The following is a 17,996-nucleotide window of genomic DNA, read 5'->3' as shown; positions in this document are numbered from 1 at the left end:
ATGAACATGTAATATTAATTGCAACAACAAATCTGTTCAATAAAATAAAAATTTATTTACTTTTTTTTATCAACTAAATCTTTCTTTTTACTTTCCTTCAAATAATCACTTTTGAATATATCATCTAAAGGATTCATATCATATGACTTCTCTGGTTTGTTGGCTTTGGATATCATTTTCTGTTGTATTCTATCTTCATATTTATAACCAGCCTTCTTAGATATTGCTTGTCTAAACTGTGATTATATAAAAAAAGGTATTATTGAAAATATCGAAATTTTTTTGCTACATCGTAATTCTTTATGACATTTAAATACTAGATTACAATCAATTGAAATTTACCTTGGCAGGAGAGACGTAATGAGGATTATCCCACAAAACTTCACCAACAAAACTACCAGCAAAAATTTTGATTGGGTTCAACACAAATCGTGGCCCTATTTCTGCGAGCTCACCATCTTCTTTAATGATTTGATAGTTTCTGAACCATATTCTATTATCTAAAACACTAAATGTGTACACATGATCAAAAAAAGGTTGACTCTTGGGATGGTGATTAGGTACTCCAAATATTTGCGAAAGCAGTTCTTTTAAAATCGATAAGTGTGGCTTGGAATTAAAATTTTCATCAAATGAGAGAAGTGGCCTAGAACCTCTCAAGCAATTTCCAGTCAGCTTTAATTCACCCATTGTGTAAACTAAAAGAAAGAAGATCAATTTAAGAACTATACCATAGTGTTCATATAAAAATCTAAACTGTATCTTACTATTCTCAACAAGAAATTTAACAGAAGGCCCCTTAGGTATGTTTGACATCCACATGTACAGATCTTTTTTCCTGCGTCCTTCAAACAGGATTGTTTTGTTACAATTTTTCATTTCACAGATTTCATTGACAACCAGGAGATTCTTAGTACGTTCCATTTTAGATTCAGGACGATGATGAGGCATTAGAGTTTTTATGTCTTCCATTAAGTGTCTATCTCTGTGATTGATTCCTCGAGATGCAAATACCAAAACACGCTGTCTGTTTACCCATTTTTCCTGATCAAGTATCAACACAAAAAATTAAATCACTTATATGATCGCTGTTGCGAGCATGGGAATTCATACTAGTATTTCAAAGTAAGGTAGAAATAGATTTTAAAAAACGAGTAGAAACAATGATTTTATTGGCAATTATTTAAAAAATAATAAGGTTATGCGGACCAACCTTTTTTGTCACGAGATCATCGGAAAATCTCTTGGCCGGTGGCAGTTCCAAAACTTTCTCCTGTTTCTCTTGAGCCTCTGCCTCTTTACGCTTTCTTTTAAGCGATTTTTTTGCCATTCTTTATTCGCTGTGTCTATTCGCACCAAATCCACGTAATTACGTGGATATAAGGTTAGGAATTTTAAAGAAAAACGCTACTTTTTCAAATGAAGTATGTCCACGTAAAGTGAAGTTCGCAGATTGCGTGCCTATAAGAGAACATGTGTGTGTATGGAAGCACAATTTTTATTTTTACTTGTCTGATAGTCTGATACATAAATAAATATGTATATATCTGTGGCGTCTCACACAGCGCTCTCCCAAAAGTGGCTACCGAACTTGGGGGGAAATTCAAATTGGCTATATGGAGCAAGACGCAAAACCTCAGATAACTCGACAACATTCCATACACCATAACTTGATCAATTAATCCTAAGCTATTTAACCCAATAACCCAACGCGCCCATACGCAGTATCACGAGCATTAATAATTAATAAAATAAATTAAACAATAACGCAAGCGCCAATCCCCATACAACCCGGGGCGCTTTCTGGTCACTTTGTTAATTAATATAAATAAAAAAATAACACAATCGCCAATCCCCACACAACCCGGGGCCCTTTCTGGTAACTTTGTTAATTAATATAATAAATAAAATAACACAAGCGCCGATCCCCACACAACCCGGGGCGCTTACTAGTCACTTTAATTATTAACAAAGTTATCAAAGTAGAGTAAGCGCCAATCCCCACACAACCCGAGGCGCTTACTGGTCACTTTAATAATTAACAAACTTAATAATGTAGAGCAAGCGCCGATCCCCACATAACCCAGGGCGCTTACTGGTCACTTTAATTATTAACAAAGTTAATAAAGTAGAGCAAGCGCCAATCCCCACACAACCTGCGACGCTTTCTGGTCGCTTTAATTATTAACAAAGTTGATATTATAAAGTAGAGCAATCGCCAATCCCCACACAACCAGTAAGCGCCCCGGGTTGTGTGGGGATTGGCGCTTATGTTATTTTATTAATTATATCAATTAACAAAGTGACCAGAAAGTGCCCCGGGTTGTGTGGGGATTTGTACTTGTGCTATTTTATTAATAATTAAAGTGACCAGTAGGCGCCATGGGTTGTGTGTGGGTCGGGGCTTGTGTTATTTTATTTATTATATTAATTAACAAAATGATCAGAAAGCGCCCTGGTTGTGTGAGGATTGGCGCTTGTGTTATTTTATTAATAATTAAAGCGACCAGTAAGCGTCCCGGGTTGTGTGGGGATTAGCACTTATGATATTTTATTTGATATATTCATTAACAAAGTGATCAGAAAGCGCCCCGGGTTGTGTGAGGATTGGCGCTATTGTTATTTTACTTATTTTATTAATAATTAAAGCGACCAGAAAGCGCCCCGGGTTGTGTGGAGATTGGCGTTTGCTCTACTTTGTTAATTTTGTTAATAATTAAAGTGACCAGTAAGCGCCTCAGGTTGTGTGGTTTTTGGCGCTTGTGTTATTTTTTTTTTATAATAATTAACAAAGTAACCAGAAGGCGCCCCGGGTTATGTGGGGATTGGCGCTTGCTCTACTTTATTAATTTTCTTAATAATTAAAGTGACCAGTAAGCGCCCCGGGTTGTGTGGGGATTGGCGCTTGCGTTATTGTTTAATTTATTTTATTAATTATTAATGCTCGTGATACTGCGTATGGGCGCGTTGGGTTATTGGGTTAAATAGCTTAGGATTAATTTATCAAGTTATGGTGTATGGAATGTTGTCGAGTTATCTGGGGTTTGTCGTCTTGCTCCATATAGCCAATTTGAATTTCCCCCCAAGTTCGGTAGCCACTTTTGGGAGCGCTGGTCTCACATCTCTCGCGCTTCAGGCTCTACTCGCCAGGTGGCCAAGCCCCTAATAGTTCGCTCCCGTCAAGCGGCGAAATCCTGCACGATTTATATATAAGCGCGATCGACATGGTCTAAGCAAAAAAATTTAAAATTTAATAAAATTAAATTTAAAATTTAATAAAATTAAATTTAAAATTAAATTCTTAAATTTATATCCACGTAATTACGTGGATTTGGTGCGAATAGACACAGCGTTCTTTATTTATTATTTTTTGTTTTTTAACTAACCAAGTGCTTTACTGACATACCACGAACGTTTTTGTTGACAACAATCACGGCCAGTCACGGTCACGGCACAGCGATTCAGCGATTGCAGATTGCAGGAGGGGACCGCCGACCAGGATTGTATACTTATGTACACTCAGTGGAACTCTGATCTGTCCCGGACCCTATTATTGATCAGTACTTCACGCCATAGTTCCGAAATAGGGTCCGGGACAGATCAGAGTTCCACTGAGTGGAACATACAAAAATATACATGCGTTGAGACTTGAGTGAGTGAGATTGCGATCAGTGCCATCTACCGATGCGGATTCAGAGTTAAAAAGTGCCCCTTGCCCTTGCCCCCTTACCCTTAGAGGCTGCGCCGGCTACGGACGCTGCGGTTACATGGGGCGGAAAATTGCGCCGCAGAACTTTGGCAGGACAGTCTTTCTATAACACGGAAAGCTTTTACTTTGATAGTCTGATTGGCCAACCAAAATTCCGTCACGTAAATTTCCGCAGCGTGTATATACTTAGTGATACGCAGCCGAATTCAAGGTAGTTCGTATAGTTGACTAATACCGACTTGACGGTAACGTAGAGCGCAACCTAAAATGACTTGCTAGGTGACGGTGACGATTGCGGAAAACACTCGTGTTAGAGTGGCGCTGATGCTAATTTGACGGTGTTCGGTGTTCCTTTTCTCCTTTTCTGGGTTTTTGTGTTGCCATCGAGGATCGCGTTTGAAGCAGGTGATTATTTATTGGCTTTTTTCTTTATTTAAAGCAAACTACACCGAAAGATTATTTATGAAATTAATGCTATTCATCTAACGAGTGTTTTAATGTACTTTGAAATGATAAATTCGTAAATAATTGGTAGATGTAGTAAAACACGTGTTAAAGTTAAGGGTAGTAAGGTTATGAGTGGTATTCATGAATATCATGCATACAGTTAACTAGTTACCAAGTAATATTGACAAAATTAACAGAGTTGATGAAATTTTATGTTAATACTAACACTTGAACACAACATATCAAATAGTCTATCGCAGCAGGGAAGCCAAGTGAAGTTTTTTACCATTATTGTTTTCTTTCAGGCTGTCAAAATGTCGTCTCATTTAAACTGGATGATCATCCGCAACAATAATGCTTTCCTTCTCAAAAAAAGGAATATTAACAAACCCTTTTCCACAGTAAGTCATAGATATTGATACAATTGTCTCAAAAGTTGAATATTTACTGGTTGAGTTACTTTTCAGGCAGTGTTCTGTTATAGATTCATTAGCGTAATTAACTTAAAAATTTTTCATGTATGTACCATTAGGTTAGGCATTAATGATAGTTTTTATTATTTTTCAGGAACCAAACAACCTCACAAATTTGAGCAGCTACCGCTACTCAGGGTTAGTTCACCGAAAGAGTGTTGGTGTTGTTGACACTCCAGATAAAAAAGGTTTTACAGTTGTATATAAAAAAGCCAAATGTGTAAACAAGCCTGCTAAAGCCACCGTCAAGAGAACCATGAAGGCTGGTGCCCGCAGATCTCTGTATAAACTGAAAACTCTTCTAAAGAAAAACAAGTACCGTGTTGATCTAACCAAGGTAAAATACAATTATTTATTATTTAACACGATTGTATTTGCTATTATGTGAAAATTTTGCTGAGTCCTATTTGCTTGTCGAGTTACTTCAGTTCTCAATATTTAAAAATTAAGTCTCGTTTCACTTACCTAAGTAAGCAATGATTAAACATTTTAATTGAGATATTGACAATAAAAAAAAGTTTCACTACGACAACCATTAATATTAATATCGATACATAAACAAAACGTTTCATAAATATCATTTTAATTTACAGGTTGCTCTGCGCAGGGCTAGTGCTGTACTACGCTCTCAAAAGCCTTTACCTGCTAAAAAAACTAGAGCTGTAAAAAAGACAGAATGATATACTGAATAAATTCATTTATTAACAAAAAATTCAATTTTTTTTCATCATAATCATAATCTATAGTTTACCACTTCAATAGCTGTTATGAAGTTTTTTAATTAAAAATTTTTTGTTAAGCCAGCAAAAAGTTAAGGGAGAATCTATTCTACATACATGCTAAAAATTATGTTTACTTGCATAGTAAAATCATGGTGTATACAAGTGATTCTCGCATCAAGTTTATTTTAACAATAAAAATAACTTATTTTACTTGATTAGGATATATTGTCTATAAGAAAAAGAATTAAATGGATCTGGAAATACGTATATATACCAAATACTTGAAAGTAAAATCTATTAATAAAAACTGAATGTATAAAACAGTCCATATATTTAAATTACTTTGTAAAAATTTTTTTTTATCAGATTCTGCCTCACCTTTGTAAACGTATTGTATATCAGTGGATCCTTTTTATTATATGTCCATGAAGGCTATCACTTCATTCCGTTCGTCAACAGACGGTCAATAAGTACTGTATCATAATTTTGTTTGTTTGTTAATGTGTATTTGACCTCATCATATATGGTGGAAGGTGAATGTTGACTTCACTAACGGAGTGACCGTCGTGACCGAGTGACGGTAGAACATACTACATACACACGTATGATGTCAATATTTATTTTGTAAACAGAAAACAGAATCACATTACTTATGGGAGTTATCGACCTATATGGGGTTTGGTCGGGGAGGTTCATTGTGAGCGCGTGCACCTTACATGGGGTCTTGAACTTCTAGGACCAACTATATGCCCCTGTAAGTGCAACAAAGAGAGTATTACTTCTCACACGGGCTTATGGCTGGTCCTGGAACTTCGAAACTCCTGATACGCAGCCTGTCTGCATATTTTATTTAAGATGTTGGTCATGAAGTAGTACAATATTATGTATGTGATGCAAAATTAAATTTACTGCTCAAAAATTTATTACACTAATTGATGAAGATGTCATCTTGTTATGTATCACCTAAAACTAAAGCTAAAATTCTTAATTGTGTAGAAAACACTTAAACCGAGGCTTAATTCAGTTGGATCGAAACAACTCAATCAACCAAACCGAACTAAATACCGAACAATATCATTTAAACGCGCGGTTTCGTACCCTACGCGAGTACTTAGGTATCCGACTAATCCGACTTATCGGTAGTACGCAACTGCGCAGTACCGCACTCATACTTACTCATAAACTCATTGAGATTAAGTCACGTCATGTCTCATGTCAGTCCGATTAGTCCGATACTCCGATGAGTCTCTGATATCAACAAGGTAAGTTATTCTAATAGTAAACTATAAACTAACACTTGTATCAGTAAGGTACATAGTCAATATCGTCCAAATTCATGCACATATACACATCAGTTTTTTTTTTAGATGACTCAATTTACATAATTATTGCTGGGTAAATTAAAGATGTTTTGTATAAACAAGTATCTTGGAATGGAAGAAGTAAGACATTTGATATCTCAATTAATAAGAACAAATGCACGTATATTCATATAATATACACATGGAAATTTTATTCATTTCAAATTGCGGACAGTTACAATTTTACTAAGAAAATTCTATTTTTAAGTATTAGGAATTTATTACTAACCATATATCTACTTGGCAAGCAACCGAAATGTCTCTGGCTACTCCAGAATTGCTCAATGCAATAGCTGATTTATCTTCGATTAGAGAAATGAAGGTAGCAGTAAATTTAAGTGCCCAGTGTGGATTAATAGTTGGTGCTATCACTGCAGTGGGTGGTATCCTTGGTGGACCACCTGGAATCGCTTTAGGTAATTGTACTGAAATTTCATCTTTATTTATATATTTTATCAAGTTAAGTACTATTATTGGCAGGTGGTTTATTGGGTACTGGGTTGGCAAGTTACCATGCAGGTGGTAAATTCAAGTCAGTTCCGGAAATTTTAGCACAGGAAGCTACTCCAGAGCAAAAAGAAAAACTGGCAACTGCTCTAAGAAACTTGTTAAATGCACAAAATATTTTTACAGTTTTAGAACTTGTAGCAACCATGCAAAACAACAGATTGCTGATGGAGGCCGTATCAAAAGTTATACGTGAATTTTTCATGTCTGATATGGGATATTGTATACTGTAATATTTTGTCTTATTTTCATTTAAGTGATCTTGTGTACAGTACGATATTTGTTTAATGTTATTGGTTAAGCTAAGAAAAAAAAAAGAATACTGTACATACTGTCATATAAGCTTAAGGGTGTCATAGAAATAAAATTTTTTAAGTATTGAAAAAAAATATAAATTTATTTAAAATTATTTCGTACATTTGTCTCATAATACTTATTGTTCATTGTCATAATGGTTTGCCATAAACTCGTCGATTTCTAAAATTAAATTCATGTGTGTGTTGTATAAATATCTATAACTAGAGTCTTTAATTACTTCTTTGATATTGTCCCTGATGTATTCTTTCAGTTGGTTTTTTACATCCTTCAACTTATACTTATCAGCTATGGTGAGACATTTGGCAACATTAGTAACGTTTAAACCAGACATTAAATAACTGAGGTACTCCGAATTATTGATCAGCTGAGATTCATTTTCAGAAATAAACTTTTTTACTTTGCGCAACAAACTTTTCACGTCATATTTCTCAGCAATCTGTAGTATCAAAGTTGCATTGTTCACTGTGATATTTTCATACATATAATTTTTACACAGATTCTCAAGATCTATTAAATTATAAAAATGGGCAGCTTCGTACAAATGATTAAACATTGTTGATAAATCTTGTACATTATTTGTGTACATGTAATAGAGCAACTCTCTTATTACATGGGACGTGAATTGCTCCACAGGTATCACACCAGTTTGCTCCTCGATCATTTTGCTGTTGAACATAGCATCAAAAACTGAACTATGAGCAGCTAATATGTTTCTATGCGCTCTAATCTCTTCATCACCGACTTTTAGGGTGACATCTGTATACCTATCTTCCAAAGCGAAGCAATAAAGTTTGAATAGCTTCTCGTCACTGTAAAATGCTTTTTGTGGTAAAAATGTCTCAATGGAAGATGAATCGCCAACAGAAAACCTAGTAGTATCAAAGCAAACCTGTACTAGACCGTCTTTATTCACTGACTTCCCAAGCTGACATAAGTTGAAAAATAAAGAGTGCTTCAACTCATTGGTACCGCAACGCTGGCTTTGAAAGTAGTGGGTGCCATATTCTGGCTTGTGTAAAATGCTTGCCACTACTTGATAGGTGCACGGCTCGTTGTGAAAAACTTCGTTGCGCATGAAATGTAAGGTCATACCTGCGTTTTTAGCACCATACTTGCTCTTCTTCTCCGAGGACGAGGATATGAAACTTATGTAGCACTCTTCTGCTGGAGAATCCTTAAATTTGAATACAGGCGACCTGTACTCAATTCCCGTGCATTCTCTTATCGTGGAGTAGTTGATGTTGAAGACAATGTAATTCGTTTCCTTCTTCTTGATTGAAATGTTGGTGCACTCTTCTGATCCCTTGAAGTCCATGCTTGACAAATCTGAGAAAAACAATCAAAATGATGTTACAAAAAGTTGACTAATCTACCAAAATATAATTAAATCTGATTATTTTTACATTTCGACATTTGTAAAATATATCTCATAATTATTATAAAAAATAAAAAAAACATTGCTTACCTAATTCTAAGAAGAACCACTGAGAGTAAAGGTTAAAAAATAACTACACAAAATAATGAATCCAATTCAAAATACATTGTATATGTTTATCAGAGACGAAGAAAAAACTATACCGAATCATGGAAAGTTAAACCACGTAATAAATAGAAATAAACAATTAATCGAGTACATGTTGTTGTTCGTTTATTTACTGTTGTTTCATTTTTTTATTTTTATTTAATAATCAGGAATTCCCATACTTTGGTCGTGTTCCTAAAAATTTTTTAATGACACCAGGACATTTTGAAGCAGTGCTAAGTATTTAGAGAAATAAAAAAAATGATAAAAGGCAAGTGGAGTTGCCCACATCGCTTTATACATACTACAGGTAAGATATACATACTTACGAAAGAGAAAAAACGATGGATCGCGGCGTTATAGCTCTGATTGAACACTAGCGCAAAACCAACGTAACAAACGATATGAATTTTTTTTTTATTTTTAACTTATTTCTAATTAATATATTATTGATTTGAAAGTTTGAGAATTTATAAAAAAATTAGCATATTTTTCCTTCCTATACATGTGATAATAATCGTTATTACTGATGAACCGAAAATCTAAGTGTGTAAATAAAAATTTATGTAAATAATTAAAGGCTTGATTTAATAAGACATTGTGTACTGAGTTCTGTTATTAAGTTTAAATTTGGTAGGTATAACCAAAAAATTTTAAACGACCGACGTATGTATTCATGTACAAAATTTATTACAAACTATAAATATACTTCAGTAGAGTACAAAATATGTACGAAATTTTATCTCATTATCTTACCAAATACTATTATACAATTGTTCATCATATATAATTTTTAACAATTAACTAAACTAATTTCACTTTGAAATTGACGATAAATTCAATGGTTTTTGTATTTGAATCATAATTTACATGAATCAAATCTACGAGTAAATAATATATTTGGTCAAAATAATTACTGTTGTTAAAATTTAATAAAGTTAATTTTTGAATTTTCTAATTATCCTGTTGGCTTATTTAACAATCTGGTACTTCTTTTCATAATTTTTTTTGTCTCTTCCTGTATTTTATCTACAGGAGCATAATTACAATCATCTAGTTCATTAGCTGAAAGTTTTCTCATGCTTCTTTTTGGCATAACTTTTGGACCTTCTTTGATATTTTTAGGTAATACAGGGTCATCACTCGACTCGTGAACCGAAACTTTCTTAATGCTTTTCCTGTCAATTTTTGGCTTTTCCTTTTCCTTTTCTCGGGGTACAAGGTTTTCATCAGTCTCATCTGTTAAGATTTTCCTTCGTACATTACGTGCGCTTCTTCTTTTTGGCTTGTTTTCGGCTTCTGTGTCGCTGCTAGATTTAGATGCGCTAGGCACCGGAGAGTTGCCGCAATCACTCTCAACGTCGCTTCGATCGGAGATCGTTATGATGGGTAACGCGATTGGCTGTGGAGACTTTCGACGCCGCAAGTTGCGTGTTGTTTTTTCGATCTGCACTTTGGGTGTTGTGCAGTTTGGAAGCTCTTGCTTCGTTACGTCGATCGTTACGTTCTGCGACACATAGATGTCTGAAAAAAAAAATAATAATAAATATTTACTATTATTTTTTACAAATTTGCATTTTAAGGAAAAATCAGATTTATCCAAAATAAACACTTACTTAGCTTCGTGTGCATATCATCGCTAATATAATATTGAGCATAAAGGTCGGTTGCATAATAGGTAACACAATGCTTGCTCAGATCGTTATTGGCGGCGATATTTTTGATCTCGTCAAACAATTCCAAGACATCCTCCTTCTGGTCGGGCTTGAATTCAACAATAAACAGGCTGAAATCCATCAGGTACAGCAAATAATCAACGGTATATTTTTGGGAGCGTTTCCACTGATACTCCCGATACTGTCGCGATTCTTTCGCATCTCGTTCGTCAATTTTCAACTTAATTTTGCACGCGCCGTAGAAGTAGCGCTCGGCTTCTTTGACATACTTTAGCAGGCAGAAGAGCTGAGCTTGTATGTGGCTACACGAAAAGACCAATTGCTGGTAATGTATATTGACGCAGAAAAAGCACTGGCAGAAAGAAGAGTGCTCTAAATACAATGGTGGTACAAAGAGTTTTTTTTTGAGCTCTGGCGAAGCACAGTTCTTTGAGAGACTAACTGGTGTGATTACCGAAGCATCTCGCACCGCAACCGTAGACGTTAACTGCAACAATCGAGAGGATTTAATGTTTGTAATGGTCAAAAAAATGATGTATAATTTCAAATACTTTTAGCCTCACCTGATCTGATGTTGTCGAGGATTTCGGCTGCAACTTTGTCTTCATCGAGGCTTGAAAGTTGTCCAGACAGAGTACGTGCTCGAGATCCTGCAGATGAGTTTCGCAACTGTCAATCTGAGAGCGCAGGAGATCAATGTAACAAAGGTACTTGAGAATCTCGGCTATCCTTTGACTGATGCCTAACTTTTGCGCGAGCTTCAGCGCCATCGAGAGATGAAGTGATGTGTCGCGGTAGGATATTAGACAATTCATTGGAATGAGTACATTGTTCAAGACTTCAAACATCATTTCACACGCAAATAAGTGATACTTGATGTTCCAAAATCGGATTACACCTGAAAAGTTATTGATTGTTATTATTATTATTAAATTCGTCAACACGTGCAGCAGAATATTTAAAAAGTTTTAACGAGATGCATACTTTCTGACACTATTTCATACAAGTTTATCAGTAAGTAGTGAATCTCAACAATAAGCTGACTATAAGTTTCTTGACTAGGTTCCAAGTTAAGTGTAAAGTAATTGCGAAGTTGTATGTCTGCTAGGTAAATATACAGCTTAGCATTGCTAAGTAAACTAAAATTAGGAATTGATTTCACTTTATCTATCAGTACCTTGGCTTCTTCGACCTGAAAATTATAAGCAACGCCAAGTGTAATAAAGTGTAAACATTTTTCTTATTTTTTTCCTTTACTGTTACCTTTTTACAATCTAAATACAAATCTGCTAAACTCAACCAAAACAAAGAAACAACGTCATGATCAGTGGATTTTTCGGAGCTCATTATATTATCAGCATATTGTTTGGCACTGTTAAGCCATATATCACTAATAAATTTTATAGACAAACTTCTACTTGTTACTAGAAAATAAATATAATAATTAAATACAATTTAATTATTTACTATGAAATCGGTAATCAACGCGAAATATTAAAAAAACCTATGTATGAAGTGAAAGTACCATATATACAAGATGTAAAGTCTTGGATAGCCGTTGCCAATTTATGAGCTAATCTCAAAGACCTTTCTTCAATAGCACCAAATTTAAATAGTCTACAGTATTCTCCACAAAATATAATCGTTTCTAAGGTGTATTTCGGTTCCCAACCTGTGGTTGTTGCTGACTGTCCAGTATAACTCAAAATTATTTACTGAAAGTTAATAAATTACTAAAGGGCTAGTGCTTATTGAACTCACCATATCATTCAGCATACAACTTTCCCATAAATTCAGAACGTCACGCAGCTCGTTGGAAAGCTTGTTGTCCTCTTCTATGCTGATTCCACCAAAAGTCGGTACGATGATTTCGTTTTCTTCCCCAACATCTGTATTGGCTTGGTTGCCCTTGAGAGTTTTGAAAGCTTTTATCGTGAAGTTCGCATCTTCCATCTGCTTACCAATGACTTTACCTCTCACAAACAATTTTTCAATTATACTAAAAAAACTAAGATTCGCCAGTAGACATTGATTGCTACTTGTTAATTTCTTGCACTTTTTCAACTTTTCTATTGCTTTCGAGATATAATTCGAAATACTTTTTCTAGAACTTAATTGTAAGGCATGAAAGCAAAGCAACAAAGTTCCTTGAGCAAATTCTATAACGCTTTTTTTCGATTCTAGATAAAATAAATAAAACGTCATTAAAATCGATCAAGTACGATTTATAAAAAGAATATAAAAACAAATATACCCAATTCATTCAAAGTTCGTTTCATCGTGCTTAGAATATCGCTCTTTATCAAAAATAGAGATCCAAGCTCTTTAAGGCACAAATCATTTAAATCGTAGTCATCTAAATTTATACTAATACCAAATTTCTTGATCACATCGACGTCTGTTCTCAAGCATTCTGACATGGTAAGGTTTTCAAATTCTTTTGAATCTTTAGTTCTGAGTTTGATGTTTGCCCACATATCACAAGCTTTCTTTTTTCTTCCTTTAAAATTACTTAGAAGAGCATTGTAAGCTGCAAAAGTCATGGCCTGTCGGTAGTTTTCTAAAATGTGATGAAAAATTAATAAAGTTTAGCGTGCACTATCAAGTAAAGTAAAATATCGAATGTTTACCTTGATTGAAATATATATTACACAAACGATGTAAAGATGTACCAACGGGATTTTCCAATCCAAAACTACTGACTGTTGCTTGTAAGCCATCATAATGGACTATTTGTTTGCATAGAGTTTCATATAATCCCTCAAGCTGGCCAGCATATTTATTTTCACTAATCAGTCCAATATTAAAAATTAGTCTCCCACAAGTTTCCCACAGCAACGATGAGTACTTGCAACCAAAGTCTTGTAATTTATTCACAGCTGATACCAAAAACTCTAAAAGTTCTTTAGTTATTGCAAACATTTTTTCGTTAAGAGTCTCTTGATTAGCTTTTGTTAAAACTTTAATGTATGTTGCTGTGATCACGGATGCTTGATAAATATCTGTTTTGACTAGACACTTATCCGGCTCTGAGCACTGCTTACAAACGTTATTCGAATGCTTGCGATGTAGTAAAATATTATGAACAGTTTTGACAAAACTGCCCATTTTTACGATATCATCATAAGTAATCGTTGTGTTTGCTAATTGTAATGAAACTAGTTGTTCCCAATTATTGAATAAAGTTTCGAAACTCATAGCTATTGCCGAGATAGTTTGTATCAAAGAAGTATTTTTGGCACTGTATTTTTTTAACAACACTTCTAAAATAGTGGCAATTTTTTCAAAAGATGCCTTATTAATTTCTTTAGACATGAAGTTCGTTTCAAAAAGATGTATAAAATATACTCTAAAAAGTTTGTAACAATCACTGCATTGAGAATCACTAGCAAAAAATTTGACAAAATATTTATCACACTCCACGAAGTAATTAAAAATATTCGAATTATTTTTTGCATCACTTCTTTGAGCAAAGGCACAACCAATACTGACAATCAGTTTGTTATAAACATTCATTACTGGAATTTTTGTCAAACCACTAATATAATTTGACAAAGTCTTAAATATTTTTTCTAAACATGGGAAAGCAGTATCTAATGGTATTTTACTCAATTTTTTCACATACATATCTGCAATAGATAAAATATATAGATCCTTATCATTACAATTATTCAAGATGCTCAAATGAAAATTGACGTAATTATTGAATTCTTCATTAATTTCGATTCTTTCGGCTACAGTTTTAGATGACCAAGTATCAAGTTTTTTAAACAACGCTGTTTGCCATAATCCTGCTAACCGGAGGTACTTTGAATAATTTTCAGTCTCATTGGCATTCAGAAATTTTTCATGAAGCAAGAATTTTGTTATAAGCTTGGCTTCCTTGAAACATGGTTTTAGCAAAAGGTAGAAAACAACATAATACAATGCACTGTAGTATTTGTCCAGATCTGGTATACTTGTCAGATTTTCACAGACAGCAGCAGCAATTTTGAACACATGTGTTTCTCTAGAAAGTTTTTCCTTGTAGCACTTGTCTGCACAGTGCGACAGATGCAAAAGAACTTTGAACAGGTACTTGTTACTTTCAGCATTTTGTTTAAGATTTCTAAAGTTCTATGGATGCAAATAATTGTTATGAAATTATTAATAAAAAAAAATTAAATTAAAAAGATAGGTAAGAACAAGGTACTGTACCGTTGTATCAATGTCTTCTAATTTTAAGGTTTGAATACAACTGATCCAGTATTTACACTCATCAAGGTACTTAGCCATGTTTCTAAAATGAGAAAATTAAAACAATGAAATATTTCACTTTACAGAAGCAACCGACTAAGTACATTTTCATTAAAACGATTGATTGGGACCAAAGTACCTATGGATTTATAAATACATACCCTTTTGTAAAATACCAAATTCACCTTGGCCAAAAAGGACTTGCCAGTACTTGTAAGTAGTGTTTTTGCTATACCACACTAAGAACACACAAGTGCATATGAACGACGACAAATCAACAATCAGAAAACATATTTCGTTTGTAGAATGTGTGACACTACCTTACATCAGTGTTTCTAACAACCAAAGGTTTGTTCAAACCAATTCTCGGTGAGACTCGGAGAGACTCTGGGTGCCTCCGAGAATGGAATGAACAAGTGTTCTTCTCCGAGTGTCTCCGAGAGACTCTGACAGGATTCACGAGCACTGAGCACTGAGTCAATTAACAACAAAATATTCTTCAGCAACACGGAGCAACGACAGCCGTAACGTAACGTCCATTCGTTATGAGAAATGAGAAGTTAAAAATTTTTTGTGAAGTTGAGTGTGCGTGCGCGTTGCTGAATATGTGTTTATGTTTTGATGATTTGATCACGTGATCACACAAATTCAAGACTACCCCATCTGGCATCTGGGCGAGGTATCAAAAAGCGAAAAGCTATCTACCATAGACAAACAAAAGTAATTGTTGACTCATCACTCATGACCAGTTGAAAGTTGACAGTTGAGTTGACACTTGTGGACTTGCCTCAGCCTCGTATAACTTTGAGCAACCAAAATTGCTTAATCATCTTGACTTTTACATAAGTATGAAATAACAAAAAAAATAACCAATCCTACATTACAATTTTCATTCTCTCTTTATCGACATTACTCTTTTTGAACTCGCCTGCTTTGCTAATAACTGCTACCTGTACCTGCTCGCTCTAGATATTAAATATCTATGGTAGTAGCTACACTACACACAAGTACATATCACAGCAGCAGGCCAGCAGCTGATGCAAATTGCACACACAAAAGAGAACAACGCAAAATATGGAAGGGTGAAGGTATACTTTACTACTTACATGTTACTTGAAGAGTTTTTTTCACGAACGAATGGAAAAATTAATGCATACTCAATCGTCACTTTGTCAATGGAATAAGAGGTAGAAAAAAATAGTTTTGCGTTGACGATAGAAACAAGGTAAGTCATATAATGTCAACATTTCACTAATACGCAACAGCCATGGACGAAGAGTCGCTGGATCCCACGAAAGTTAGACCTACCCTTGAAACCTACAAAAAGCTTTCAAAGGACGTAGCGAACCATGACACAATCCTCAAGGTAAATATCTGCTTTTTGAACTCTTTTCTTCTTTTGGGCAATCGGTTACTCGTATTTTATATTGTCTTTACTTATACCGCCACGTAACATTTCTTATTTCAGGACAAAACGGTACTGTCGTACGTGGCCGTGGTTCTAGAGTACCCTGACGTGGAGATCGTCGAACTAGGACTTGACATCCTCGAGGCTTTTGTGAAAAACGTCGAAAATTACGGACACATAACCTCGACCTTTGGAGTCAGAGAAGCTCTCGATGCTGTAGTGAACAAATACGCGCAAGACGATCCCAAGCTGGCCAAAAGGGCTGAGCAGGTGAAGAGCGATATCGAGGGCATGAAACCCCCAATCTACAATTTACGCAGCCGCTGCCGCAGGGTCATCGAACCTAAGAAGCTCAGGACACATGTTATTGTGCTCCACGTCCATGGCCTCCTGCCTGTTAGTTATCCCTTACAAATTTGTTCGATTTAATTTATTTTAATGTCAACTTATTAACTCATGTATTCGTGTTTACACAGGAAACTCGAACAGACCTGGAATATACTTTGATAAGGATCGAAGGTTTAATATCTTTGGTTGTTGATGTGGAACATCAGCGTGTTACAATGAGAACCCTAGCCACTGTGACAGCCAAACAAATTGCAGAAGCTATTGAGGATAATAATCCAACAATGGAAGCTAGATTAGTGACCCGGAATAAGTATAATCAAGAATTTTTAGTTAAATTGGTAAATAATATAAATTTATTTGGACTAAATAGTCCAAACGTGAATATATCTTGTATGTTGATTATGTTTTTTTTTCATTTTAGTTAAACACAGATCTAGGTGACTATGATGATATGCCAGAGTATTTGCCAGAAGATGATGAAGAGCAAGAAGACGAGGAAGCTGGAAAAGAGGGTGTAATATCTTTATTCACAGGCTTGCGGCAAAGTGCATCAACACTCTATAAATCCACAGCCGAATTCCTAAGTAATTCCTTTTATTGGTGAAACACCAAAGGAAACTTTTTTTCAGGCGCATTTTAAGTAATCGTTGACGATTTGCGCATTTATCCCTTGATGCAGAAATTAATAGTCACAATTATTGACTCGTATTACTGTTACAAAAACCAGCTTTGCAATTTTCAAAGCTTTGTTTTCATCACACCACCATTTATCATCAATTTGTGTTGTCTGATTCTTGAGACTTTAACAGCGATACATGTGTAACTCGAATTTATCTAATGTTATATGACTTCCAATGAGATTATCAAATGTTAAGCTGAAAGTAAGTAAATTACATGCATATTCTTGTGATTAAAAAAATTTTTCTAGCAAATCTTCTTCTATAGTTGAGAGATAAATATTCTTGAAAGCTAATGGGCTTGAGCATTTTGTTATACTCATCTATCACAAGGCTGTGCAAAAAAATGTTTATCTAAAATTATTAAAAAAAAGTTTAATCACGGCGTCGTGTAAAAAGTGGTCATAATTTTTGTCTGTGGCACAATATATAAGCACTATATGAAAAGGTTGAATTATTGAATTTTTGTTTGTTGAAATGAATTAAAATGCAATCGATCTTTATTTTATTGAATTTTACAAAAAAAAATAAAAAAAAAATGTACAAACTTTACGCATGTATCCGTTATTATCCTACTAAAAAACATTTTATA

At 34.6% G+C, this 17,996-nt stretch overlaps 6 protein-coding genes across 8 annotated transcripts; 3 read left to right on the top strand and 3 right to left on the bottom strand.

Annotated features, from left to right (window-relative positions):
• Window positions 1-31: 31 nt before the first annotated feature.
• On the bottom strand, window positions 32-1,619 carry LOC106637222 (ribosome biogenesis protein BRX1 homolog). Of its 2 annotated transcripts, XM_089592198.1 has the most exons (5): window positions 1,562-1,619; window positions 1,214-1,461; window positions 768-1,044; window positions 343-698; window positions 32-236 (listed from the first exon to the last, which is right to left on the bottom strand). In XM_089592198.1, exons 2-5 carry the CDS (start codon window positions 1,328-1,330, stop codon window positions 57-59), a joined length of 930 nt encoding a protein of 309 aa, XP_089448324.1. In that variant the 5' UTR covers window positions 1,331-1,461; window positions 1,562-1,619; the 3' UTR covers window positions 32-56. The 2 variants fall into 2 exon arrangements, with proteins under 2 accessions (XP_089448324.1, XP_023246830.1); XM_023391062.2 differs by lacking the exon at window positions 1,562-1,619 and having other exon boundaries at window positions 1,214-1,555.
• A 2,310-nt stretch (window positions 1,620-3,929) lies between these two features.
• On the top strand, window positions 3,930-5,351 carry RpL28 (ribosomal protein L28). Its single transcript, XM_014351175.2, has 4 exons — window positions 3,930-4,114; window positions 4,462-4,557; window positions 4,724-4,966; window positions 5,223-5,351. Exons 2-4 carry the CDS (start codon window positions 4,471-4,473, stop codon window positions 5,307-5,309), a joined length of 417 nt encoding a protein of 138 aa, XP_014206661.1. The 5' UTR covers window positions 3,930-4,114; window positions 4,462-4,470; the 3' UTR covers window positions 5,310-5,351.
• A 1,111-nt stretch (window positions 5,352-6,462) lies between these two features.
• LOC106637803 (protein C19orf12 homolog) lies at window positions 6,463-7,988 on the top strand. 2 transcript variants are annotated; one of them, XM_089592054.1, is made up of 4 exons: window positions 6,463-6,613; window positions 6,719-6,793; window positions 6,921-7,128; window positions 7,193-7,988. In XM_089592054.1, exons 3-4 carry the CDS (start codon window positions 6,969-6,971, stop codon window positions 7,450-7,452), a joined length of 420 nt encoding a protein of 139 aa, XP_089448180.1. In that variant the 5' UTR covers window positions 6,463-6,613; window positions 6,719-6,793; window positions 6,921-6,968; the 3' UTR covers window positions 7,453-7,988. The 2 variants fall into 2 exon arrangements, with proteins under 2 accessions (XP_089448180.1, XP_089448181.1); XM_089592055.1 differs by having other exon boundaries at window positions 6,600-6,613; window positions 6,707-6,793.
• On the bottom strand, window positions 7,636-9,334 carry LOC106637798 (uncharacterized). The gene is made up of 2 exons (XM_014350736.3): window positions 9,003-9,334; window positions 7,636-8,863 (listed from the first exon to the last, which is right to left on the bottom strand). Exon 2 carries the CDS (start codon window positions 8,850-8,852, stop codon window positions 7,653-7,655), a length of 1,200 nt encoding a protein of 399 aa, XP_014206222.2. The 5' UTR covers window positions 8,853-8,863; window positions 9,003-9,334; the 3' UTR covers window positions 7,636-7,652.
• Window positions 9,335-9,795: 461 nt separating this feature from the next.
• LOC106635853 (uncharacterized) lies at window positions 9,796-15,383 on the bottom strand. Its single transcript, XM_014348019.2, has 11 exons — window positions 15,133-15,383; window positions 14,933-15,014; window positions 13,366-14,851; window positions 12,990-13,295; window positions 12,497-12,915; window positions 12,261-12,423; window positions 11,999-12,159; window positions 11,720-11,927; window positions 11,299-11,633; window positions 10,676-11,222; window positions 9,796-10,583 (listed from the first exon to the last, which is right to left on the bottom strand). Exons 2-11 carry the CDS (start codon window positions 15,008-15,010, stop codon window positions 10,018-10,020), a joined length of 4,269 nt encoding a protein of 1,422 aa, XP_014203505.2. The 5' UTR covers window positions 15,011-15,014; window positions 15,133-15,383; the 3' UTR covers window positions 9,796-10,017.
• A 343-nt stretch (window positions 15,384-15,726) lies between these two features.
• Window positions 15,727-17,956, top strand: LOC106639794 (armadillo repeat-containing protein 1). Its single transcript, XM_014353567.2, has 4 exons — window positions 15,727-16,337; window positions 16,440-16,775; window positions 16,856-17,065; window positions 17,149-17,956. The coding sequence occupies exons 1-4, from the start codon at window positions 16,239-16,241 to the stop codon at window positions 17,329-17,331; spliced, it is 828 nt and encodes a 275-aa protein (XP_014209053.2). The 5' UTR covers window positions 15,727-16,238; the 3' UTR covers window positions 17,332-17,956.
• The last annotated feature ends 40 nt before the right edge of the window (window positions 17,957-17,996 follow it).

This window comes from Copidosoma floridanum, unplaced genomic scaffold (assembly GCF_036245765.1).
Source record: "Copidosoma floridanum isolate Cflo_tuat_1 unplaced genomic scaffold, Cflo_Japanese_pri ptg000014l, whole genome shotgun sequence".
Taxonomy (NCBI): Eukaryota; Metazoa; Arthropoda; class Insecta; order Hymenoptera; family Encyrtidae; genus Copidosoma; species Copidosoma floridanum.
The sequence above is the reverse complement of the archived record's forward strand: the minus strand, read 5'-3'. Positions and strand labels throughout refer to the sequence as shown.